The 19,205-nt window shown below is 41.4% G+C and overlaps 1 protein-coding gene across 1 annotated transcript in view; it reads left to right on the top strand.

The window, feature by feature from the left end:
- Positions 1–619: 619 nt before the first annotated feature.
- IFT52 (intraflagellar transport 52) overlaps positions 620–19,205 on the top strand; it is a 32,352-nt gene continuing 13,766 nt past the window's right edge. Inside the window, exons 1-9 of the mRNA XM_040447009.1 lie at positions 620–763; positions 2,507–2,631; positions 3,488–3,575; positions 7,181–7,310; positions 7,595–7,670; positions 8,760–8,831; positions 12,389–12,515; positions 15,724–15,810; positions 18,660–18,728. Coding sequence (XP_040302943.1) covers positions 743–763; positions 2,507–2,631; positions 3,488–3,575; positions 7,181–7,310; positions 7,595–7,670; positions 8,760–8,831; positions 12,389–12,515; positions 15,724–15,810; positions 18,660–18,728 — 795 coding nt within the window. The 5' untranslated portion in view covers positions 620–742. The remainder of the gene's footprint in view (positions 764–2,506; positions 2,632–3,487; positions 3,576–7,180; positions 7,311–7,594; positions 7,671–8,759; positions 8,832–12,388; positions 12,516–15,723; positions 15,811–18,659; positions 18,729–19,205) is intronic.

Genomic DNA, 19,205 nt, shown 5'->3' with positions numbered 1-19,205 from the left:
GTTTATATTTTCACTGTTTGGTCGGATCTGGCCAAGGTCCAACTCCCCGTCTGGGAAGGCCTAGAGGGCGAGTTCACCGTCATATCCTGGGCCTAGCACTTTGGCGCTCAGAGATGCGGGGCTAACTAAAGAGGAAGAACTATCTCGAGTGACCATTCGCACCACTAAACTTGTCCATCTCTCGCGGGGAAGGCTTCCCGAGGTGCCAAGTCGCCGAAACCCTTCCACAGCACGCATAAGAACCTCTCATCTGGCGTTTCCGACAGCTAGACTTCGTCCTCCACTCTCCGCCCGGATTCGCCCCGGAGCTGTGCGCCTGCGCTCTTGGGAGTTGAGGATGGGGCATTTCCCACCCGCCACCGCCGGAAGCCTTCACTTTCCTCCCTCAGGGTGGAGCGAAGTTTGGGCCCCAGGGTCCTACTACTTATATCAGTCTCCAATGATACTTGATATTAAAGTACGAAACGAGATGGGTTTATTTTTGGCCTAAAGTTAATTCACGTTCTGTTTGGGTTTACCCCTCAACCAATGTAATGGTACAGTCCCATATTAGCTCCGCCCCCTGACCTCCAGCCCCGTGACGCTCAAGGCGAAATGGCGTCTTCCGTTCTGTCGTCATCACGTTGCTGCGGAGGTAGGTCCACGCCGCAGTGCACGCCTCCCCAGCGCGCTGCCTCGCCTACGCCGTTGCTAAGCGGCCTTGGATACCTGGCTGCAGGATGCTGGGCGGTATCAGGTGAAGATGGTGGTCACTGGGCCTCAGGTAAGAAGGGCTCCGACTGTGATGGGCCGGCATGGCCGTTGTAGCGTCCTGGGAGCTGACGGGGGCCTCGCCGGCCTGTTCCTGGGGCCTCTGGACCAGTCTTGTGGAAAATCGAGGTCTTATGAGATAAAAGTAAACTGAGGCCGCAGATACAGGCCCGGATTCCGAACTTCGGACTGCATTCGAATCTCCGTTGCCTGTGGCTGGGCTGTTTAGTTCTCTTGCTGAGTATCAGCATTGTCTCACCCCGTTTTCCTAGGAATCCTAGGAAATTGTTGGGAATTTGTCCTACAGCAAAAATAACGGCAAAGACAGACGTGTATAAATTCCAATAGGGTTTGTGAAGGCGAAATAATTGAAAAGATGTTCATGAAAGCAGTAGTGGAGTTCATTAGGGCATAATCATGCACTAGATCATGCAGCCACTATCCTAACCATGGAGACTTTTAGTTAACTGAGAAAGGCTGGATAGGGTATTGTATGTACACATTGGGAAAACAATAGTGTACAAGGATGGTTGGAACATGGAAAGATAGTGGTGCTGTAATCATGAGGTTTGTTTTTGTTGAGCTTACAAAATGATTTTAAAGTTCAATTGGAAGAAAAAATATGAGACTAGCCAGGAAAATTCTAAAAAGTTAGTGAGGATTAGTTCTCCAGCACCACCAGATATTATAACATATTATAAAGTTATAATAATTAAAATAGTATAGAAATGAGCAGGAACTTACATGCAGATAGAAAATAATGGAATTCAGAATAGATCCAAATACAAATACTTCTAGAGATTTATTATGTAGTCAAGGGGTATTTCAAATCAGCATTAAGAAGATGGTTTGATGTCAGGCAGCTTTATTGTAATTAAAAAAAAAACAGTAATGAAGCTTATTTTGATCACCCAAATAAATTCCAAACAGACCAAATTTAACTTAACCACATAACAAAGTACTGGAAGAAATCATTGTATTTGTAAACTTAGCACAGCAAAAAAATTTTTTTTCTAAATATGTCATGTAATCCAAAAGCTAGAAAGGAAAAGATAAATACTATTGACTCCAAAAAATTTAAAACCTCTGTTTGGCTTCCAAAATTCCGCCAAGCCAAACCAAAAAAGCTACTAGAAGCTAAGTCTAAAGACAGGTAAATCTATGAAAGTAATTAAGTCAGTTAGAAAAATATTAAACCAGGGGCGCATGGGTGGCTCAGTCAGTTAAGCGTCCAGCTCTTGATTTCAGCACAGATCATGATCTCATGGTTAGTGAATTCAAGCCCCACATGGGGCCCTGCAGTTTGGAGCCTGTTTGGGATTCTCTCTCCCTTTCTCTCTGCCCCTCCCTCCCTCATGCTCTCTTTTTCTCTCAAAATAAATAAATAAACATTAAAAAAATAAAGAATCTGAAGGGGTATACCCCACACTTAACAGGAGTTAGCAGTCAGAAATCAGGTGGGCATCATGGTCTCAGGGCATAAAGGTAGGGTGATGGCAGGGCAGGGTCCTGAGAATAGGCTGGTGGGAAGGCCAGGGCCAGAGACAGGAAGCAAAAGCCAGAGATAGCCTCAGATTTCTGCGGCTGTGAGTATGCATTTCACTCTCAATCTTTGAGAATTGTAGGGATTTGATAACTAGGTTGCAGCTGTATTTCCTCTCTTGATAAATTAGAAGAAGACTATTTTTTCCATTTATGGTCTTTTGGAATATTGTTTATTGTTTCATTTTTTCTGATCTCTTCTTTTTTCCATAAGGTAACCATGGAGAAAGAGCTTCGGAGCACCATTCTTTTCAATGCGTACAAAAAAGAAGTATTTACCACCAACAATGGCTATAAATCCATGCAGAAAAGACTTCGGAGTAATTGGAAGATTCAGAGGTGACCATATATATTGTTTTCCTTTCTAAGTGATGACAATAGCCTGCTGGTAATATTGGAAAGTCTTTACTTTCTTATGTAAGAGGTTGTTTAGGCAGGAGAAATTCAATATGAAGAACATTCAGAAGTAAATAAATTGATTATAGAGGCGCCTGGGTGGCTCAGTTGGTTGAGCGTCCAACTCCTGATTTCGACTGCAGTCATGACCCCAGGGTCATGGGATTGAGCCCTACGTTGGGCCCCTCACTGAGCGTGGAATCTACTTGAGATTCTCTCTCTCCCTCTGCCCCTCTCCTCTGCTTGCTCGCTGCCTCTCAAAAAAAAAAAGTAAATAAATTATTATAAAAACATATTTTTTTAAAGTTGGCAATTAGTATATTAAGTTGTCCCCCAAATCACAAATCAAATAATTATTCTAATTATACATACACAACTTTTTAAGAGGTTAGAGGCTTTCTCCATATTTTAACTTCGGGCAATACTTCAGTGTAGGGAAAGGAAAGATGAGAATTCCTCTCTGCCTTTGTTGTGTGTGTAAATGGTTTTTCTTAATGGGTAAGGCTATGTAATTCTACAAACTAATGTAGAGTTGATTGAATTAGTAGTTGGAGGACTCTTTATACTCTTGTATGTTTAATTTGGGCATCTTGGCCTAGGGGAAGTATTTGAGCAGAGGCTGATCTCAGACAAGCCTGTAGAGGGGATTCTCACTTTGGGAGAGAGGCTGTACCTGATACCTCTAAATCCCTTCATCTCTGGGCCTCTGTGGCCTCTGGTTCCATACATTCTAGAGGCTAGAGTAATTCATAAATTGCTTTAAATTATGGATCTAATACTTTAAAAATCCTATTTCTAGTTTAAAAGATGAAATCACATCTGAGAAGCTAATTGGGGTGAAACTGTGGATTACAGCTGGGCCAAGGGAAAAATTTACTGCAGCTGAGGTAAGTAATATCCAAAAAGAAGAAATACAATGAGATGGTTGGCACATGAGCTCTGAAATTCCGGATATGAATCCCACTTCACCATACACTGTATCACCTTAAGGTAATCACTTTCATCTCTTTTTTCATCGTGGAGTTGTTGTGATCATTAACTGAGATAATGCATATAAAGTGCCAGACACATAGTTGAGGCTAATTAAATACTAGCCATACTTGTTTGCCACATTTGAAAATAGGAAAATTCCTTTTAAATTTAAGCTGTTTTTAATTCTATTTCATAGAGTAGACAAACGTAAAACCCAGGACACAAGTATTGGTAAAAATGTAGAGAAATTGGAACCCATGTGCACTGTTGATGAAAAGGTAAAATGGCACAGCCATTATGGAAAACAGCATGGCAGTGCCTCAACAATTAAAAATAGAATTATCATATGATCCAGCAATCCTACTTCTAGATATATATCCAAAAAAATTGAAAGCAGAATCTCAAAGAGCTATTTGTGCATTCATGTCTAAAGCAGCATTGTTCACAATAGCCAACAGGCAGAAGCAACCTAAGTCTACCAACAGATGAATGGATAAACAAAATGTGGCATACATGTGATAAATTACTATTCAGCCTTAAAAAGAGAGGCAATTCTGATACATGCTACACCATGGGTGAATATTGAGGATGTTAGGCTAAATGAAATAAGCCAGTTACAAAAAGACCAGTACTGTATGATGCCATTTATACGACATACCTAGAGTAGTCAAATTCATATAAAGTTAGAATTGTGGTATTTTGATAGAGATTGCATTGAATGTGTACATTGCTTTGGGTAGTATAGACATCTTAACAGTATTTGTTCTTCCAATCCATGTACATGGAATGTTTTTTCCATTTCTGTCATCTTCAGTCTCTATAGAACTAGAGTGTATTATGCTAAGGGAAATAAGTCAGAGAAAGACAAATATCCTATGATTTCACTCATATGTGGAATTTAAGAAACAAAACAGATGAACATAGGGGAAGGGAAGGAAAAATAAGATAAAAACAGAGGGAGAAACAAACCATAAGAGACTCTTAAGGATAGAGAACAAACTGTGAGGGTTGTTGGAGGGAGGTGGGTGGGGAGGTGAGCCAAATGGGTGATGGGCTTTAAGGAGGCCACTTGCTGGGATGAGCACTGGGTGTTATATGTAAATGATGAATCACTGGGTTCTACTTCTGAAACCAGTACTACAGTGTATGTTAACTAACTTGAATTTAAATAAATAAACTAAAAGAAAAAAAAATCGAGGTAGCCAGTGTTCGAGGAGGGGGAAATGGGGAGTTGTTTAATGGGTATTGAGCTTCGGTTTTGCAAGATGAAAAGAGTTTTAGGGATGGATTGTGGTGACGGTTGCAAATAATGTGAATGTGCTTAACACTACTTAACACTACTTAATAATTAAGATGGTAAATTTTACGTTATGTGTATTTTACCACAACTAAACAGAAACCCCAGAACACAGCAAGAGCCTTTCTCACAGAGATGTGAAAGTGCTTTGGTGCTCAGGGAGGGTTGTGGGGAGTAGGGAGGTGGTGGCAGGGTGGCACCGGTGTGGTCCAGTCTTCTGCTCTGACTTTGGATGGGGACATAGGGAGGAGGTCTACAGGGAAGCATTTCTGTTCTTTTGTTTGTTGACCCAACTGCAAGGCCACCTTGTCACCTGAGAAGAGACATAACTGATCAGGTTCATTGAGAGAAGGAACAGGAATTCCTATTAGGAACATGGAGGTGGCCAGCTGCCCCCACCCAGTGAGAGCCTGAGGGAAATGTACACACAGTGTGCAGTGGCCTGCAAAGGAATACTATATTCCATATTCCCTGTTGATTTGGAGTGGCCTCACGCTACACACTACCTCCCTTCTCCTCCTCCCCTACTCGGCCCCCCCCCCCCCAACTTCCCTTCTCCAACTAGTGAAGACAAAGAGACGTGAGGAGGTTTTGCTGAGGAGCAGGCAGTGTCAGGAAAGCCAGGGCATCTGGAAAGACGGTCAGAGATAGGTGCCTGGTCCTTTCCCCAAGAGGGAACAGGCACTAGGTCAAACCTTACTTCGAGCTCTTAGAGATGGAAGGCAGTGGCTTCCAAATGATAGAATCCCTTGAGAGGCATATTTAGCCTAATAAAATGTTCTCACACCAGACCAGTTCCTGGCACCTTGCCTTCACTTTAGAGGTGGAGCGAGGTAGGAAGGAAAGGCAGAAGCACTTTTAACTTTTTTATTTTATTTTATTTTTAAATTTTAGTTAACATGCAATGCAACATTGGTTTCAGGAGTAGAATTCAGTGACTCATCACTTACATACACCTTTATTATTCTGAATTGAAAAGCCCAGGTAATATAACCCACCACCATTGAAAAAAGTGTCTCAACTGTAATGTAGTTTAAAAAAATGAGTTATAAAAGAACATGTGTACTTCAAATTGTCAATGTTTTGGTGTGTATAAACACTAGAAGAATATCAGTTTGTTACTGCTTGAGCATACATACACTAGAGCACCTCTTGATATTCCACATTTTGAAACAAAGGCTAAATAGGTATGTAGGATCCCCATGAAGGGCACAGTCTTGTGCAGAGTTCAGGATCTGTGAAATTATGTCTCATTTGGGAGCAAGCCCCCTTGGTGATGTTAACTGTTGCACTATGTCTTCTATATTTGGGGGGCTGGGAGAGAGAAGGAAATCCAGGGAGTGTGCAAGAGTACAAAGGTTTGTCTGTAGTAAAGCTGGGCTGGGCCAGTGGTTTCCAAAGTGGGATGTGTGTGATCAATCACTGAGGTGCCGGGGGAAATGATATTTGTCATATCTTTATTATCCTTCACATTTTTCCTTTTTGGGAGTATGTTCTATAATTATATAAATATACATACTTTACTTTCACATTATTTGCTGTTGGGGTGCTTGAGGAAAGTTGAGGGACTATTGGGCTAGACCACTCACCCCAGGTTTTCTCAGGCTGGGTCAGCAAGGTCAGCCCTAGATTTTTCTCCCTTCTCTAGCTTTGTGAAAACAAGAGAGAGCTTCCTAGAAGATAAGCAGATGCCATGCGTTTCTCACTAGGGCTTGATCAGTCAGTGATTTGACCAGAATTGCTCCCTGGGGGTGGTGTACAATACTCTCATCCTGAGTCCTTGGCTGGCAGGGGAAGGTATGGTCTGGAGCGATAGTGTTCAACCAGGGGTGATTTTTTTCTACACACTCTCCCCTGGCCCCAGGGGACGTTTGGCCATGTCTGAAGACATCGTTGGTTGTTGGCAGGAGAGGGTAGGTGCAATTGGCATCTGGTAGATTGAGACCGGGGATGCTGCTCAATGACCTGTGAGCTTCTTTTAGCTAATACTTTCCACTTTGAGTTTGCTTTCCAGATAGTCAGTGTGGAAAATGTCAATTCAGTTTGAGTATTTTGGGACTTTGTACTTAAAAACAAGCTTGAAATCCTACATAGAGAGTACATTTTATATATCTTACAGATGTTTATATTTAAGTGCCTCATAGATTTATTTATTTTTCTTCATAGTACTTTGGACAGAAGTCTTTGGGGTATATTCATAGATTTTTTTTTTCTTTTATGTAGTTTGAAGTCCTGAAGAAATACCTTGATGGTGGTGGTGATATCCTTGTGATGCTAGGAGAGGGTGGGGAATCCAGATACGACACCAATATTAACTTTCTCCTGGAAGAATATGGAATCATGATTAATAATGGTAATTATTATCATTTTAGTAGAGGTAGCCGTTTCCTATTTATTATACATACTGTAGGCCTCTGGACCTAATAGTACAATGGGAAGAGCCCTGGGCTGAGGGTGCATGGTCCGGCATTCTGATCTCAGTGGCGGTCTCAGCCTTCTGGGGCTAGGCTTTTTCCATTTATAAAGTGGAAGGAATTGCAACAGAGTTCCAGGGTTTCTTACAGGTCAAGTTTGTATTCATCTAATATCAAACCTATTTCTAATTAAGGTGCAACTTCCTCTCTTTGCCCTTTAAAGATGCTGTGGTTAGAAATGTATATTATAAGTATTTCCATCCTAAAGAAGCTCTGGTTTCCAATGGAGTCTTGAATAGGTAAGCATGTTGAAAGCAGAAATGTTTTTACAGATAATTCCTATCTTCTCTCCTCTCTTCTCACACATTCTTTTCGCTGGCCCTTCTTTCTTGCCTTTTTGTTTTATTTCACCATATTGTAACTTATTTTATTATATTACTTCTCATTCCTCAAGTTATATTCCTCCCATCTTTTGAAACCTTATTCCACATTCACCTTTTTTGTCAGTTAGAATGCATTCAGCTATAAGCACAGAAAACCCTATTCAAATGGGATTAAACAATAAAGAGACTTTACTGATTCATGTCATCGAAAAGCCCAGAAATAGGGCAGGGTTAGGGTGTGGATTGAAAATTCATAATGTTGTCGGGCTCCAGTTCCATTGCTCTCCAGTTCTCTTGGCGTTGCTCTCCTTTGTGTGTGGGCTCAATAGTTTTAGCAGTTCCCAAATTTATATCCGCACGCCACATCATGAGAGCCTGTCTTGGTCACAGCGTTCCCAGCAAGAGTAGTCCTGTAATTTGCTCTGGTGGAGCTGGCCTAGGCCACATGCCCATCCTGAACTGGTCACTGTGGCAGGAGACATAGAATACCCTGATGGTATGGTGAGGTCATATTCTCTACCCCTGGAGCCTGGGATGAAGTTAATTTTTTTTCTGATTTACTGGATCTTAGAGGATAAATTAGGGGATTTGGCGAAGTGGGAGATGAATGCATGAGAGGAACACCATCAGGTGGCCTCTGTGAGCTTTTCCCTATATTCAAAAATTTTCATTCCACGCTTGAATTTGCTACATGCCAGGCACTCTGCTGAGTCTGATGATATGGAGTCTAGAATATAGGACTAGAATGTGGGTCTAGTCTAGAATGTGGTCTAGTATATTGATCCTTCCCTCAGGAGTCAAGAAAGAACTGATTCTCATATTTTAATGTTAACTTTTGCAAGCTACACAAAGTGGTGTAGGTGTATAAATGTACCTTTATTTAAGTTTCAAGAATTACATTTTGAACAAGTCTGAAAAATGCTTGCAGTTCATTCATACTTATTATTAATGAATGGCGTGTGAAATTCTAAAAATTTTTTGCTCACTAGATTTTTTTTCTTCAAGGGAAATCAGCCGAGCTGCAGGGAAGGCTGTGCCTGGAATCATTGATGAGGAGAGCAGTGGAAACAATGCCCAGTGAGTGTGCTTTCTGAGGCTACCTAAAGAGGATGTATTTATCATTTTAAAGAGTTTTCTTTTTCAAGTGAAGAGTTTTCATTTCTGATTACAAAAGTCATTCTTACCAAAAAAAACCAATGTGAATAGTTCAAAGGAAGAAAATAGAAGCCCTCCACTTTGTAAATGTATGCTCCTTTCCCCAAAGATAATTATTCTTTTTTTTTAATTTTTTTTAATGTTTATTTATTTTTGAAGGAGAGAGAGACAGAGCATGAGTGGGAGAGGGGCAGACAGAGAGGGAGATACAGAATCTGAAGCAGGCTCCAGGCTCTGAGCTGTCAGCACAGAGCCCAACATGGGGCTCAAACTCACGAACCGTGAGATCATGACCTGAGCTGAAGTCAGACACTTAATCTACTGAGCCACCCAGGCGCCCCTATGTTCATCTGTTTTGTGTCTTAAATTCCACATGAGTTAAGTCATATGATATTTGTCTTTCTCTGACTGACCAATTTCACTTAGCGTAATGCACTCTGGTTCCATCCATGTTGTTGCAAATGGCAAGATCTCATTCTTTTATATTGTCGAGTAATATTCCATTGTATATACTTACCATATCTTTATGCATTCATCAGCCGACAGACATTTGGGCTCTTTCTGTACTTTGGCTATTGTCAGTAGTGCTACTATAAACATTGTGGTGCATGCGTCCCTTCGAAACAGCACGCCTGTATACTTTGGATAAATACCTAGTAGTGCAATTGCTGGGTTGTAGGGTAGTTCTATTTTTAATTTTTTGAGGAACCTGCATACTGTTTTCCAGAGTGGCTGCACCAGTTTGCATTCCCACCAGCAGTGCAAAAGAGATCCTCTTTCTCCACATCCTCGCCAACATCTGTTGTTGCCTGACTTGTTAATGTTAGCCATTCTGACAGGTGTGAAGTGGTCTCTCATTGTGGTTTTGATTTGTATTTCCCTGATGATGAGTAATGTTGAGCATCTTTTCATGTGTCTGTTAGCCATCTGGATGTCTTCATTGGAAAAGTGTCTATTCATGTCTTTTGCCCATTTCTCTACTGGATTATTTGTTTTTTGGGTGTTGAATTTATAGATTTTGGATAGTAACCTTTGATATGTCGTTTGCAAATATCTTCTCCCATTCCATTGGCTTTTAGTTTTGCTGATTGTTTCCTTCACTGTGCAGGGGAGGGGCAGAGAGAGAGGGGGAGACAGAAGATCTGAAGTGGGCTCTGCATTGACAGACTGACAACAGCTAGCCCCGATGCGGGGCTCAAACTCACAAACTGTGAGATCATGACCTAAGCCAAAGTCAGATGCTCAACTGACTGAGCCACCCAGGTGTCCCGATCATAATCTAATTCTTAAGCTTTGTGTCAGCTTATCCAGTTGGTGTAGGTAAAAGCACTTGGACTTGGAGGTAGAAATTTTTATTTTTGTGTCTTACTTGCAAGGTGACCCAAGCACGTTACTCTTAGCTTCTGTTTCCATGTCTGTGTAATGGAGACAACATGAATCTTACAAAGTTGTTGGGAAAATCCAGTGAGGCCATACTTGTAGAAGTGCTTGGTAAGGCACATGACATAGTATCTTACCTGCTGTTGCATTATTATGTCCTCAGTAGTTGTGAAGGGCAGAGGGCTGGTTGGTTATTTTCTGGGTCATCCTGGAAGCAGCACTTTCTGGGCAGGCTTTGAAATATGGAGAACTAGTTGTGCTTTATGTTTGGAGATATCTTGACCTATTGGAGTCTCAGGTTCTCATTTTGCCCATATTCTATCATGTCCCTTTTCCCTTCTCTCAGCCGTAGCCTCACTGGCTTTGTTTCAATTCCTTAAATACACTACGTTCATTCCCACCTCAGGACCTCTACATATAAGGCCCTAAGGCCTTACATTTAAAGTTGGGAATACACTTTCCCAGTTATTCAGTCTGCTAATCTTACTCATTTGTGTGTGGTTTGGAAAAGTCCTGTTTTTGTTTTTTGCATGGGTGTATAGCCTTATGCTCAAAGTCTTATCTAAATGTCAGTCTGATTGATTTCTTAGCAATAATAAAAGAAATAGAGGAGTATAAATAATAGCTGACAGTTTTCATCATATGACTCAAGTGTCCGTTCTCCCTTCCTCCTTGAGAATCATCTCCTTAGAGTGCGTTTGGGGAAAGTGTGGGGCAAGGATATGCACCGACATCCATGTAACCATTTTCCCCACATCCCTTTTCTTCCTGCATGGCAACTATTCATTTAAAAAAAAATTTTTTTTAACGTTTATTTATTTTTGAGACATAGAGAGACAGAGCATGAATGGAGGAGGGACAGAGAGAGAGGGAGACACAGAATCGGAAGCAGGCTCCAGGCTCTGAGCTGTCAGCCCAGAGCCCGACGCGGGGCTCGAACTCACGGACCGCGAGATCGTGACCTGAGCCGAAGTCGGACGCTTAACCGACTGAGCCACCCAGGCGCCCCGGCAACTGTTCATTTATTTCTGCTTCTGGCCTAGGATTCATGGCCTATGGTCCCCTTCCCTGGGCTACTGCTTGGGTAGGGATGAAAAGGGGAGAATGGAGAATGTGGGGCAGGTGCCACTTCTCACCCACAATATGACGCAGAAGTCAGAGGGATAGGTGAGACTTGACTGAAGGGAGGGGAAGACTTAACACTAGCAGGAAATCATTGTGAACTTAAGCTAAAAAGAAAACTCTTTTAGCTTGGTCTAAGAGAAAGGAAAATTAACGTTATCTTTATAGGGAACTCTTCATGGGTGCTTCCCCCCACCCCCTGCCGATTTCTAACTTTATGCTTTGTTATAAGATTCCTGTTGCTCTCCATTCTGAGAGCACTTCCTTCAAATAACTACCTTTGCAGAGCTCCATCTTACTTTCAGTAAAACCTTAACCCCTCCTGCAGGGGTTGTCCATACTGCAGGGTCTGCATCCCACCCTTACCCTCCCCGCCCCCCCCCCCCCCCCCCACCATCCTATACCCTTTCCAGGAGTACATTGACTCAAGTCAGACTGATTCACTCTAGATACTCTTAAGTCTTGTTAGGACAGTAGGGGAACGACTCCAAGACAGGTCTGTGTAGCAGGTCTTTATTCACATAAGTACTCACTGGTAACACAGCCTTCTAATGACAGCCACTCATTCCTGGAGATAACACCAGTCAGATCTCTAAGGAAGAGGAAAATGTTTACCTGGAAGACATTGTTACACAGAGCAAGCTCATTTATAGCTCTAGTTCAGCTCTTAGATGAGACTCCTCTTCCTCCTCCTCCTCCATAGGGATTTCTTCAGTTCTTCTAGTTACAGTCATTTACACATACAATTAGAAGTTGTTAATTTACATTGATATATTTTTAAATACTTTATTAAACCAGTAGCTAGAGATATACCAGTTTTTGAGTTAACAAACTAAAGCTTAGAGAAAATTTTTTTGCGTGTTTTTTTTTTTAATTTTATGTTTGATTTTGAATTGTTCAAGAAGCACTGAGATTATCTTCAAAAAATTTTTATTCATTTTTTAAAAAATTTTGATGATTTCTTTCATTTCTTACAGGGCTCTCACCTTTGTCTATCCTTTTGGTGCCACGTTGAGTGTCATGAAACCAGCAGTGGCTGTTCTGTCCACAGGCTCTGTCTGTTTCCCGCTGAACAGACCCATTCTGGCTTTCTATCACTCGAAGGTACAGCCTTTCTTAGATATGGGTGGATATGTTATTTTTATTATTGAAATAATAAAAACTACTATTTCCAGAGGGGTTTCATGTATTTTCTCATTGGTCTTTACAACAGCCCTGTGAGGTAGTACTTCAATTAACTATACTTTACTTATGGGGAAGTAGCAGATCGTCCAATAATCGATGGAGTCAAGACTTAAACCCAGCTCTTATCATTCTAAATCCACAGCTATTCCACTGTAGCATGAGGCTGTCTATATTATAACCATCTGTAACTACAGGCTGTCATTCTGAGTATAAGAGGACCCATTCAGGGAAAGGTTGAGTTAACAAACTATACCAAAACACACAGAATTGTGCTGCCTTTATTTTAGTTTGTCCCAGAGCAACATGTCAGAAGACTAGTTGCTCAGTTGTCATCCTGGAGACCCCACAAAATGTGGGAGCATGTAGTCCCAGAGGACATAGCCCCTCTCATTGCGACCCCACTTATCCACTGCCTTAAAAAAATTTTTTTAATATTTATTTATTTATTTTTTTCAACGTTTATTTATTTTTGGGTCAGAGAGAGACAGAGCATGAACGGGCGAGGGGCAGAGAGAGAGGGAGACACAGAATCGGAAACAGGCTCCAGGCTCCGAGCCATCAGCCCAGAGCCCGACGCGGGGCTCGAACTCACGGACCATGAGATCGTGACCTGGCTGAAGTCGGACGCTTAACCGACTGCGCCACCCAGGCGCCCCTTAAATATTTATTTTTGAGAAACAGAGAGACAGAACATGAGTGGGGGAGGGGCAGAGAGAGACGGAGACACAGAATCTGAAGCAGGCTCCAGGCTCCGAGCTGTCAGCACAGAGCCCGATGGGGGGCTTGAACCCACAAGCCATGAAATCATGACCTGAGCCGAAGTCAGACATTCAACCGAGCCACCCAGGTGCCCCACCACTGCCTTTTAATTCATGTTTTGCTGAATTCACCTTTATTTGTCTACCAATCACCAGCTGACCTCCCAGTTTTTCTTTAGTTCCTCATATCCTATTTTTCTTTGTGGGATTTAGGTATTTTTCCCTGCCATATTTAAAAGCTCTGACCTCATTTTATTAGAAAGTAAATAAATATCTATGCTGTGTTTGAAAGTGATATTTAGACAAAATTCAAAATAGTTATTATGGTTGTTATTCTCTCCCAAAAAACTGGAAATATTTCTTTAAAATTAAAGTATTAAATGATTTAAGATGTGGAAATAATTGGTCTACATAAACTGTCACTTAGTAGGCACAAAAGTAATGAGACACTGTCTTAAGGGGCCTCTGGTAGTGTAATACCAGAACTATAATTATTTTTTTATTTTTTAACACAGAGATTCTACCTGGCTTAATTAGTGGATTTTTATGAAGCATCTATTAGATACAGAGTTCTCTGCTAACTGTGGTGATTCTTCTTGAACTCATGAGATTATCATCTGCCCATTGCCTAACTATTTAAAGCCTGTTTTCCTAACAGGTGTTTAGTCCTGTCTTATAAATACAATCTTCCAGAGAGGATGTTGCCTGTCACTTTTAAGTTTGTGAGATAAACCAGTGGAAGGGGGGGAGCAGTGCTGTCTCCTTGCCCAGGGCCATTGCCTTCTTGAGCTTGTCATGATCTTTTCTAGGTGTTTTACTAGGATAGACTCAATAATATCGAAAGACCAAATCAGTCCTTGAGTAGATATACTCTTATTTAATTGGAACAAATTATAGGCAAAAGCTGGAAAAGGAAGCTGAAGACAACGGTAGGATCTCCATAGGATCTCCATCGGACAGAATAAAAGGATTAAAGGAAGATCTGTAATCTATTTGAAATAAATGAGGTAGGGAAAAAAAATAATATTAAAGAAAAATTCTAGGCCTAACTGTGGGTAGTAGTAAGAAGGAAAGTCCTTTCCTCTTCCTGTATTTAGTTACATATGTCAGTTCAAATCGCAGCAGAGTTCACTCGGCGCTCCCCCATTCTTTCTGTGCGTTTCCACCAGATTCACTTCGTGTTCTCAGTAACAGATGTGTTTTCAATGGTTGTGTTATAGCAATAGTGTTATTTTTCCTATGAGACATTTGCTTTTAATGTGGTACAAGTCACAGTTCGTTTTGCAAATTTTGTTTTATTTATAGAATTTGTCTATTTGTATCTCTTGAGAGTCCTTCTTTCATAGTACCTTACAGCTGTGCCAATTCCCTGATGCTGCTAGAAAAACCGCATTCGTTTTGCAGTTTGAACATTGCGCTGTTTTTCCCATTACAAAAGTAATTTATGCTCATTGTAGACAAATTGAAAATACAGTCATGATAGAAAAAAAAAGAATGCCTCTCACTACAAAACTGATGTCTTGATCATTTTGCTTTGGCTTATGTTTGCTGGTTTGCTTCATGGGCTTTACACTAGGGTGACTGTACAGTGTCTGGTATACTGTTTTTTTTTTTAACCTAATGTTATGACAGAAGCATTCTTCCATGTCACTGAAAGCCCTGTGTCACTATAACTTCACCACTGGAGGAGTTCTGTTATTCTTAACCACTTCTTCTGTGGTGAACATTTGGATTTCTCACTTTTTGTGATTATGACTGTAAAATTGTCCAGAGAGTCTTACCTGCTGTGTTGCATATTTTGACAGTTTCAGCAGTAATGTGTGAAAGAACTTATTTCACTGAGACTTGACCAACGCTGTTGATAGCCATCTTTTTCATATTTATTAATCTGATCGGCAAAAATATTTTGTTTTGATTTTTTTTAAATCACTAATTAAAGTGTTTTCTTATTAACCGATTCTTTCTTTTATGAATATTTCTTGCTCGTGGATTAGTGTTCTGTTTGGATCTTAAACACTGTCTTTTGGTACTCTAAAATATCTTTAAATCTTTACAGGTTGCTTTTGGATATTTTTTTCCTTTAAAATTCTAATCTTCGTTTACAAGTTAACTGGGAAAATACTGTAGAACCAGTTCACATTGCTTTTTTGTTAAAGTCAAATAGAAGGATATGGAAGTGTCTAAAATGAGAAGCATGTGGGAATGTAGTTGTGGTCATAGTTGATATTTTTAGACCATTAAAATCCTGATATGAATTGGCACTTAGTATATAAGACAGTTGCTCACATGATTCTGATGATGAGTTGTTGGAGACCAGGATGCTTGGGGTGCATTTCACGATCTATGTGACACTACTTTGTCATCAACAGAACCAGGGGGGGAAGCTGGCAGTTCTTGGCTCCTGTCACATGTTCAGTGACCAATATTTGGATAAAGAAGAAAACAGCAAAATCATGGTAAGCTCTTCTCTCTCATCACATTAATGTATAATGTGTATGATTTTCATGTCATTAAAAAAAATACTGCTAAGTTCATCTATTCATTTAAAACCAGCTCTTCAGGGGTGCCTGGCTGGTTCCGTCAGAAGAACATGGAACTCCTCATCTTGGGGTCGTGAGTTCGAGCCCCACACTGGGTGCAGAGATTACTAAAAAGAAATAAATAAACTTAAAAAAAAAAAAGTAACAAAATAGAGAACAGCTCTTCAGCTCAGTTCCTCACACTAAGGATACAAAGTTGAGTCAGGCATAGTCACTGCTTTGAAAAAGTTTATAGTACATTGAGAGAGAGCATGAGAGACAGAGACATATGTTTAGAAGGATGAGGTAAAGAGCATCTGGGTAGCTCAGTCAGTTGAGTGATTTCGGCTTGGGTCATGATCCCAGGGTCATGGGATCAAGCCCCACATTGGGCTCCCCTCTGAGCATGGGGCTTAGGATTCTTTCTCTCTCACCCTTCTCCCTCCCTCACAGGTGTTCTCTGTCTCCCTCTTTAAAAAAAGAAAAGAGGGGCGCCTGGGTGGCTCAGTTGGTTGAGCGTCTGACTTCGGCTCAGGTCACGATCTCGCGGTCCGTGAGTTCGAGCCCCGCATCGGGCTCTGGGCTGACGGCCCAGAGCCTGGAGCCTGCTTCCGATTCTGTGTCTCCTCTCTCTCTGCCCCTCCCCCATTCATGCTCTGTCTCTCTCTGTCTCAAAAATAAATAAATGTTAAAAAAAAAATTAAAAAAAAAAAAAAAAGAAAAGAGAAGGGAAGGATATGGTGAATGTTTTCAAGCATGGCAAATTGGGGTGGGAGCCAACCCTGGAGGTGAGGAGTAAGCTCAACCAGGGCCTCACACGTAAAGCCCAGGAACTTGAACTTTCTGCAGAAAGCTGTGGAGAGCCCATGTAGAGTGTCCAGCAGCCTTGAGCACGGTCAGATCTGTGTTTCAGAAAAACTCTTCTGTCAGGCATGTGGCAGGTGAGAGAGAGGAGGTGGAGTCAGTTATGAGGTTGATAGAGTCAGCCAAGCAGCAAGGGACGCTGACATGAGTGAAGGTAGGGAAGTCGAGAGTGAGGGGAAGGGCCGGCTGGCAGGAGCGGTGTCAGGAGGGGTTATGACAGGACTGGTCACTGGTTGATGTGGGGAATGAGGTAAAGGCATTGCAGTTGTTTGTCAGCTTTGTGTGGTGGAAACATGTCCTGTGAAGAATGACAGACGGTGGGTGCCAGAGCTGGACATTGGTGTGATTCTGGTGACTCACTTGCTAGAGGAAGGAGGTCCCCTGAACTTTTTCATTAATGGAACAAATTCCTTCAGCCTTAAGGACTGTTACTGGATTGAGAGATTGATTAAGATCTTGTTTCTGTGGAATCTACATGAAATTCTAGTGTCTCTAGACACATTTCAGGGGTATCTAGATATAGTCCACTTTCTTTTTTTTTTTTTAAGTTTGTTTATTTTGAGAGAGTGAGAGAGAGAGAAAATGAGTGGGAAAGGGGCGGAGAGAGAGAATGCCAAGCAGGCTCTGCACCATCAGCATGGAGCCCAACGTGGAGCTCAATCCCAGCTGAGACCCCATGAGATCCCCTGTGAGACCATGACTTGAGCTGAAATCAAGAGTCAGATGCCCAGTGTACTGAGCCACCCAGGCGCCCCGATACAGTCTACTTTATAGCACATTTATTTTTTTAAATAATTTTAAAATTATTTTCTAAAGTGATTTATTTATTTATTTAAATAATTTGGTGGGGGGGAGAGCACAAGCGGAGGAGGGGCAGAGAGAAGGGGACAGAGGATCCAAAGAGGGCTCTGTGCTGACAGGCTGACAGCAGTGAGCCCGATATGGGGCTCAAACTCACAAACCATGAGATCATGACCTGAGCCAAAGTCAGACGCTCAACCGACTGAACCACCCAGGTGCCCCTTATTTATTTGTTTTTAAATGTTTATTTATTTATTTTTTTTTTTAATTTTTTTTTTCCAACGTTTATTTATTTTTGGGACAGAGAGAGACAGAGCATGAACGGGGGAGGGGCAGAGAGAGAGAGAGAGACACAGAATCAGAAACAGGCTCCAGGCTCCGAGCCATCCGCCCAGAGCCTGACGCGGGGCTCGAACTCACGGACCGCGAGATCGTGACCTGGCTGAAGTCGGACGCTTAACCGACTGCGCCACCCAGGCGCCCCAAATGTTTATTTATTTTTGAGAGAGAGTATATGATTGTGGGAAGGCCAGAGAGAGAGAGGAACAGAGGATCCAAAACAGGTTCTGCACTGATAGCAGAGAGCCCAACATGGGGCTTGAACCCACAAACTGTGAGATCATGACCTGAGCTGAAGTTGGATGCTCAATTGATTGGGCCACCGAGGCGTCCCAGTTTTTAATTTATTTTTTTAAGTAATCTTTATACCCAACGTGGGACTCGAACTCATGACCCCAAGATCTAGAGTTGCATGCTCTTCTGACTGAGCCGGCCAGGTGCCCCTGTCATGGGCACATTTAAACAGGAGTTGTTTTGGGGTTGATCATGAGCAAGTTTTAATAAATTTTGGCCTGTGGTTAGACAGGATATCTAAATAATATCTAAGCAAATAATCTCTAAACAAATAATCACTTTCCAGTAGTAAAAGTGACATTAGGTTGAGGAAAACTTTGAATTCATATGATTTCCCAAGGGAATGGTGGTTACTCTTTTTTTTTTTGAATCACTGCTGTATAGTCTTTTTCCCTTTATCATTTTTTCTTAATTGATGTAGTTATCTAGTCCCACTTTGGTTTTCTCAAATAACCAAGTGTAACTCTGTGTTTGTTTTTTAAATCCAGGATGTTGTTTTCCAGTGGCTCACGACAGGAGACATCCACTTAAACCAGATTGATGCTGAGGACCCAGAGGTAGGGGTCTGTGAATCATTAAAAAACTTCAAAGTGAGTGGCACCTGGCTGGCTTGGTCAGAAGAGCATCCGACTATTGATCTCCAGGTCATGAGTCCGAGCCTCACATTTGGCGTGGAACTTACTTAAAGAAAAAAAAAAACAAAAAAAACCCTTCTAAGTGAACAAATGGGTCCAGCCTGCCAGCACCAGCTCCAAAGGATTATGTATCTCTTACTTTATCTGTAAGACAGATGGAAAGAAGTGATGCTTTCTGGGGTGATGAAAACCACATTATAAAAAAATGATCAGTGAATTATAGAATTAATTGAGATGGGAACCTCTTTATATGTATATGCCAAGCTTTCAAGATCATTATTTGTAGAGAAATACTTCTTTCAGAAATACAAAGGATATAAAAATAACTTTTTATGAATAAACATCATCTGAATTTAAATTTTAAACTATAATTTTGGTGCCTTTAGGAACAACAGTCCT

Source organism: Herpailurus yagouaroundi, unplaced genomic scaffold (genome assembly GCF_014898765.1).
Source record: "Herpailurus yagouaroundi ecotype Mexico unplaced genomic scaffold, PumYag 196, whole genome shotgun sequence".
Lineage (NCBI taxonomy): Eukaryota > Metazoa > Chordata > Mammalia > Carnivora > Felidae > Herpailurus > Herpailurus yagouaroundi.
The sequence above is the reverse complement of the archived record's forward strand: the minus strand, read 5'-3'. Positions and strand labels throughout refer to the sequence as shown.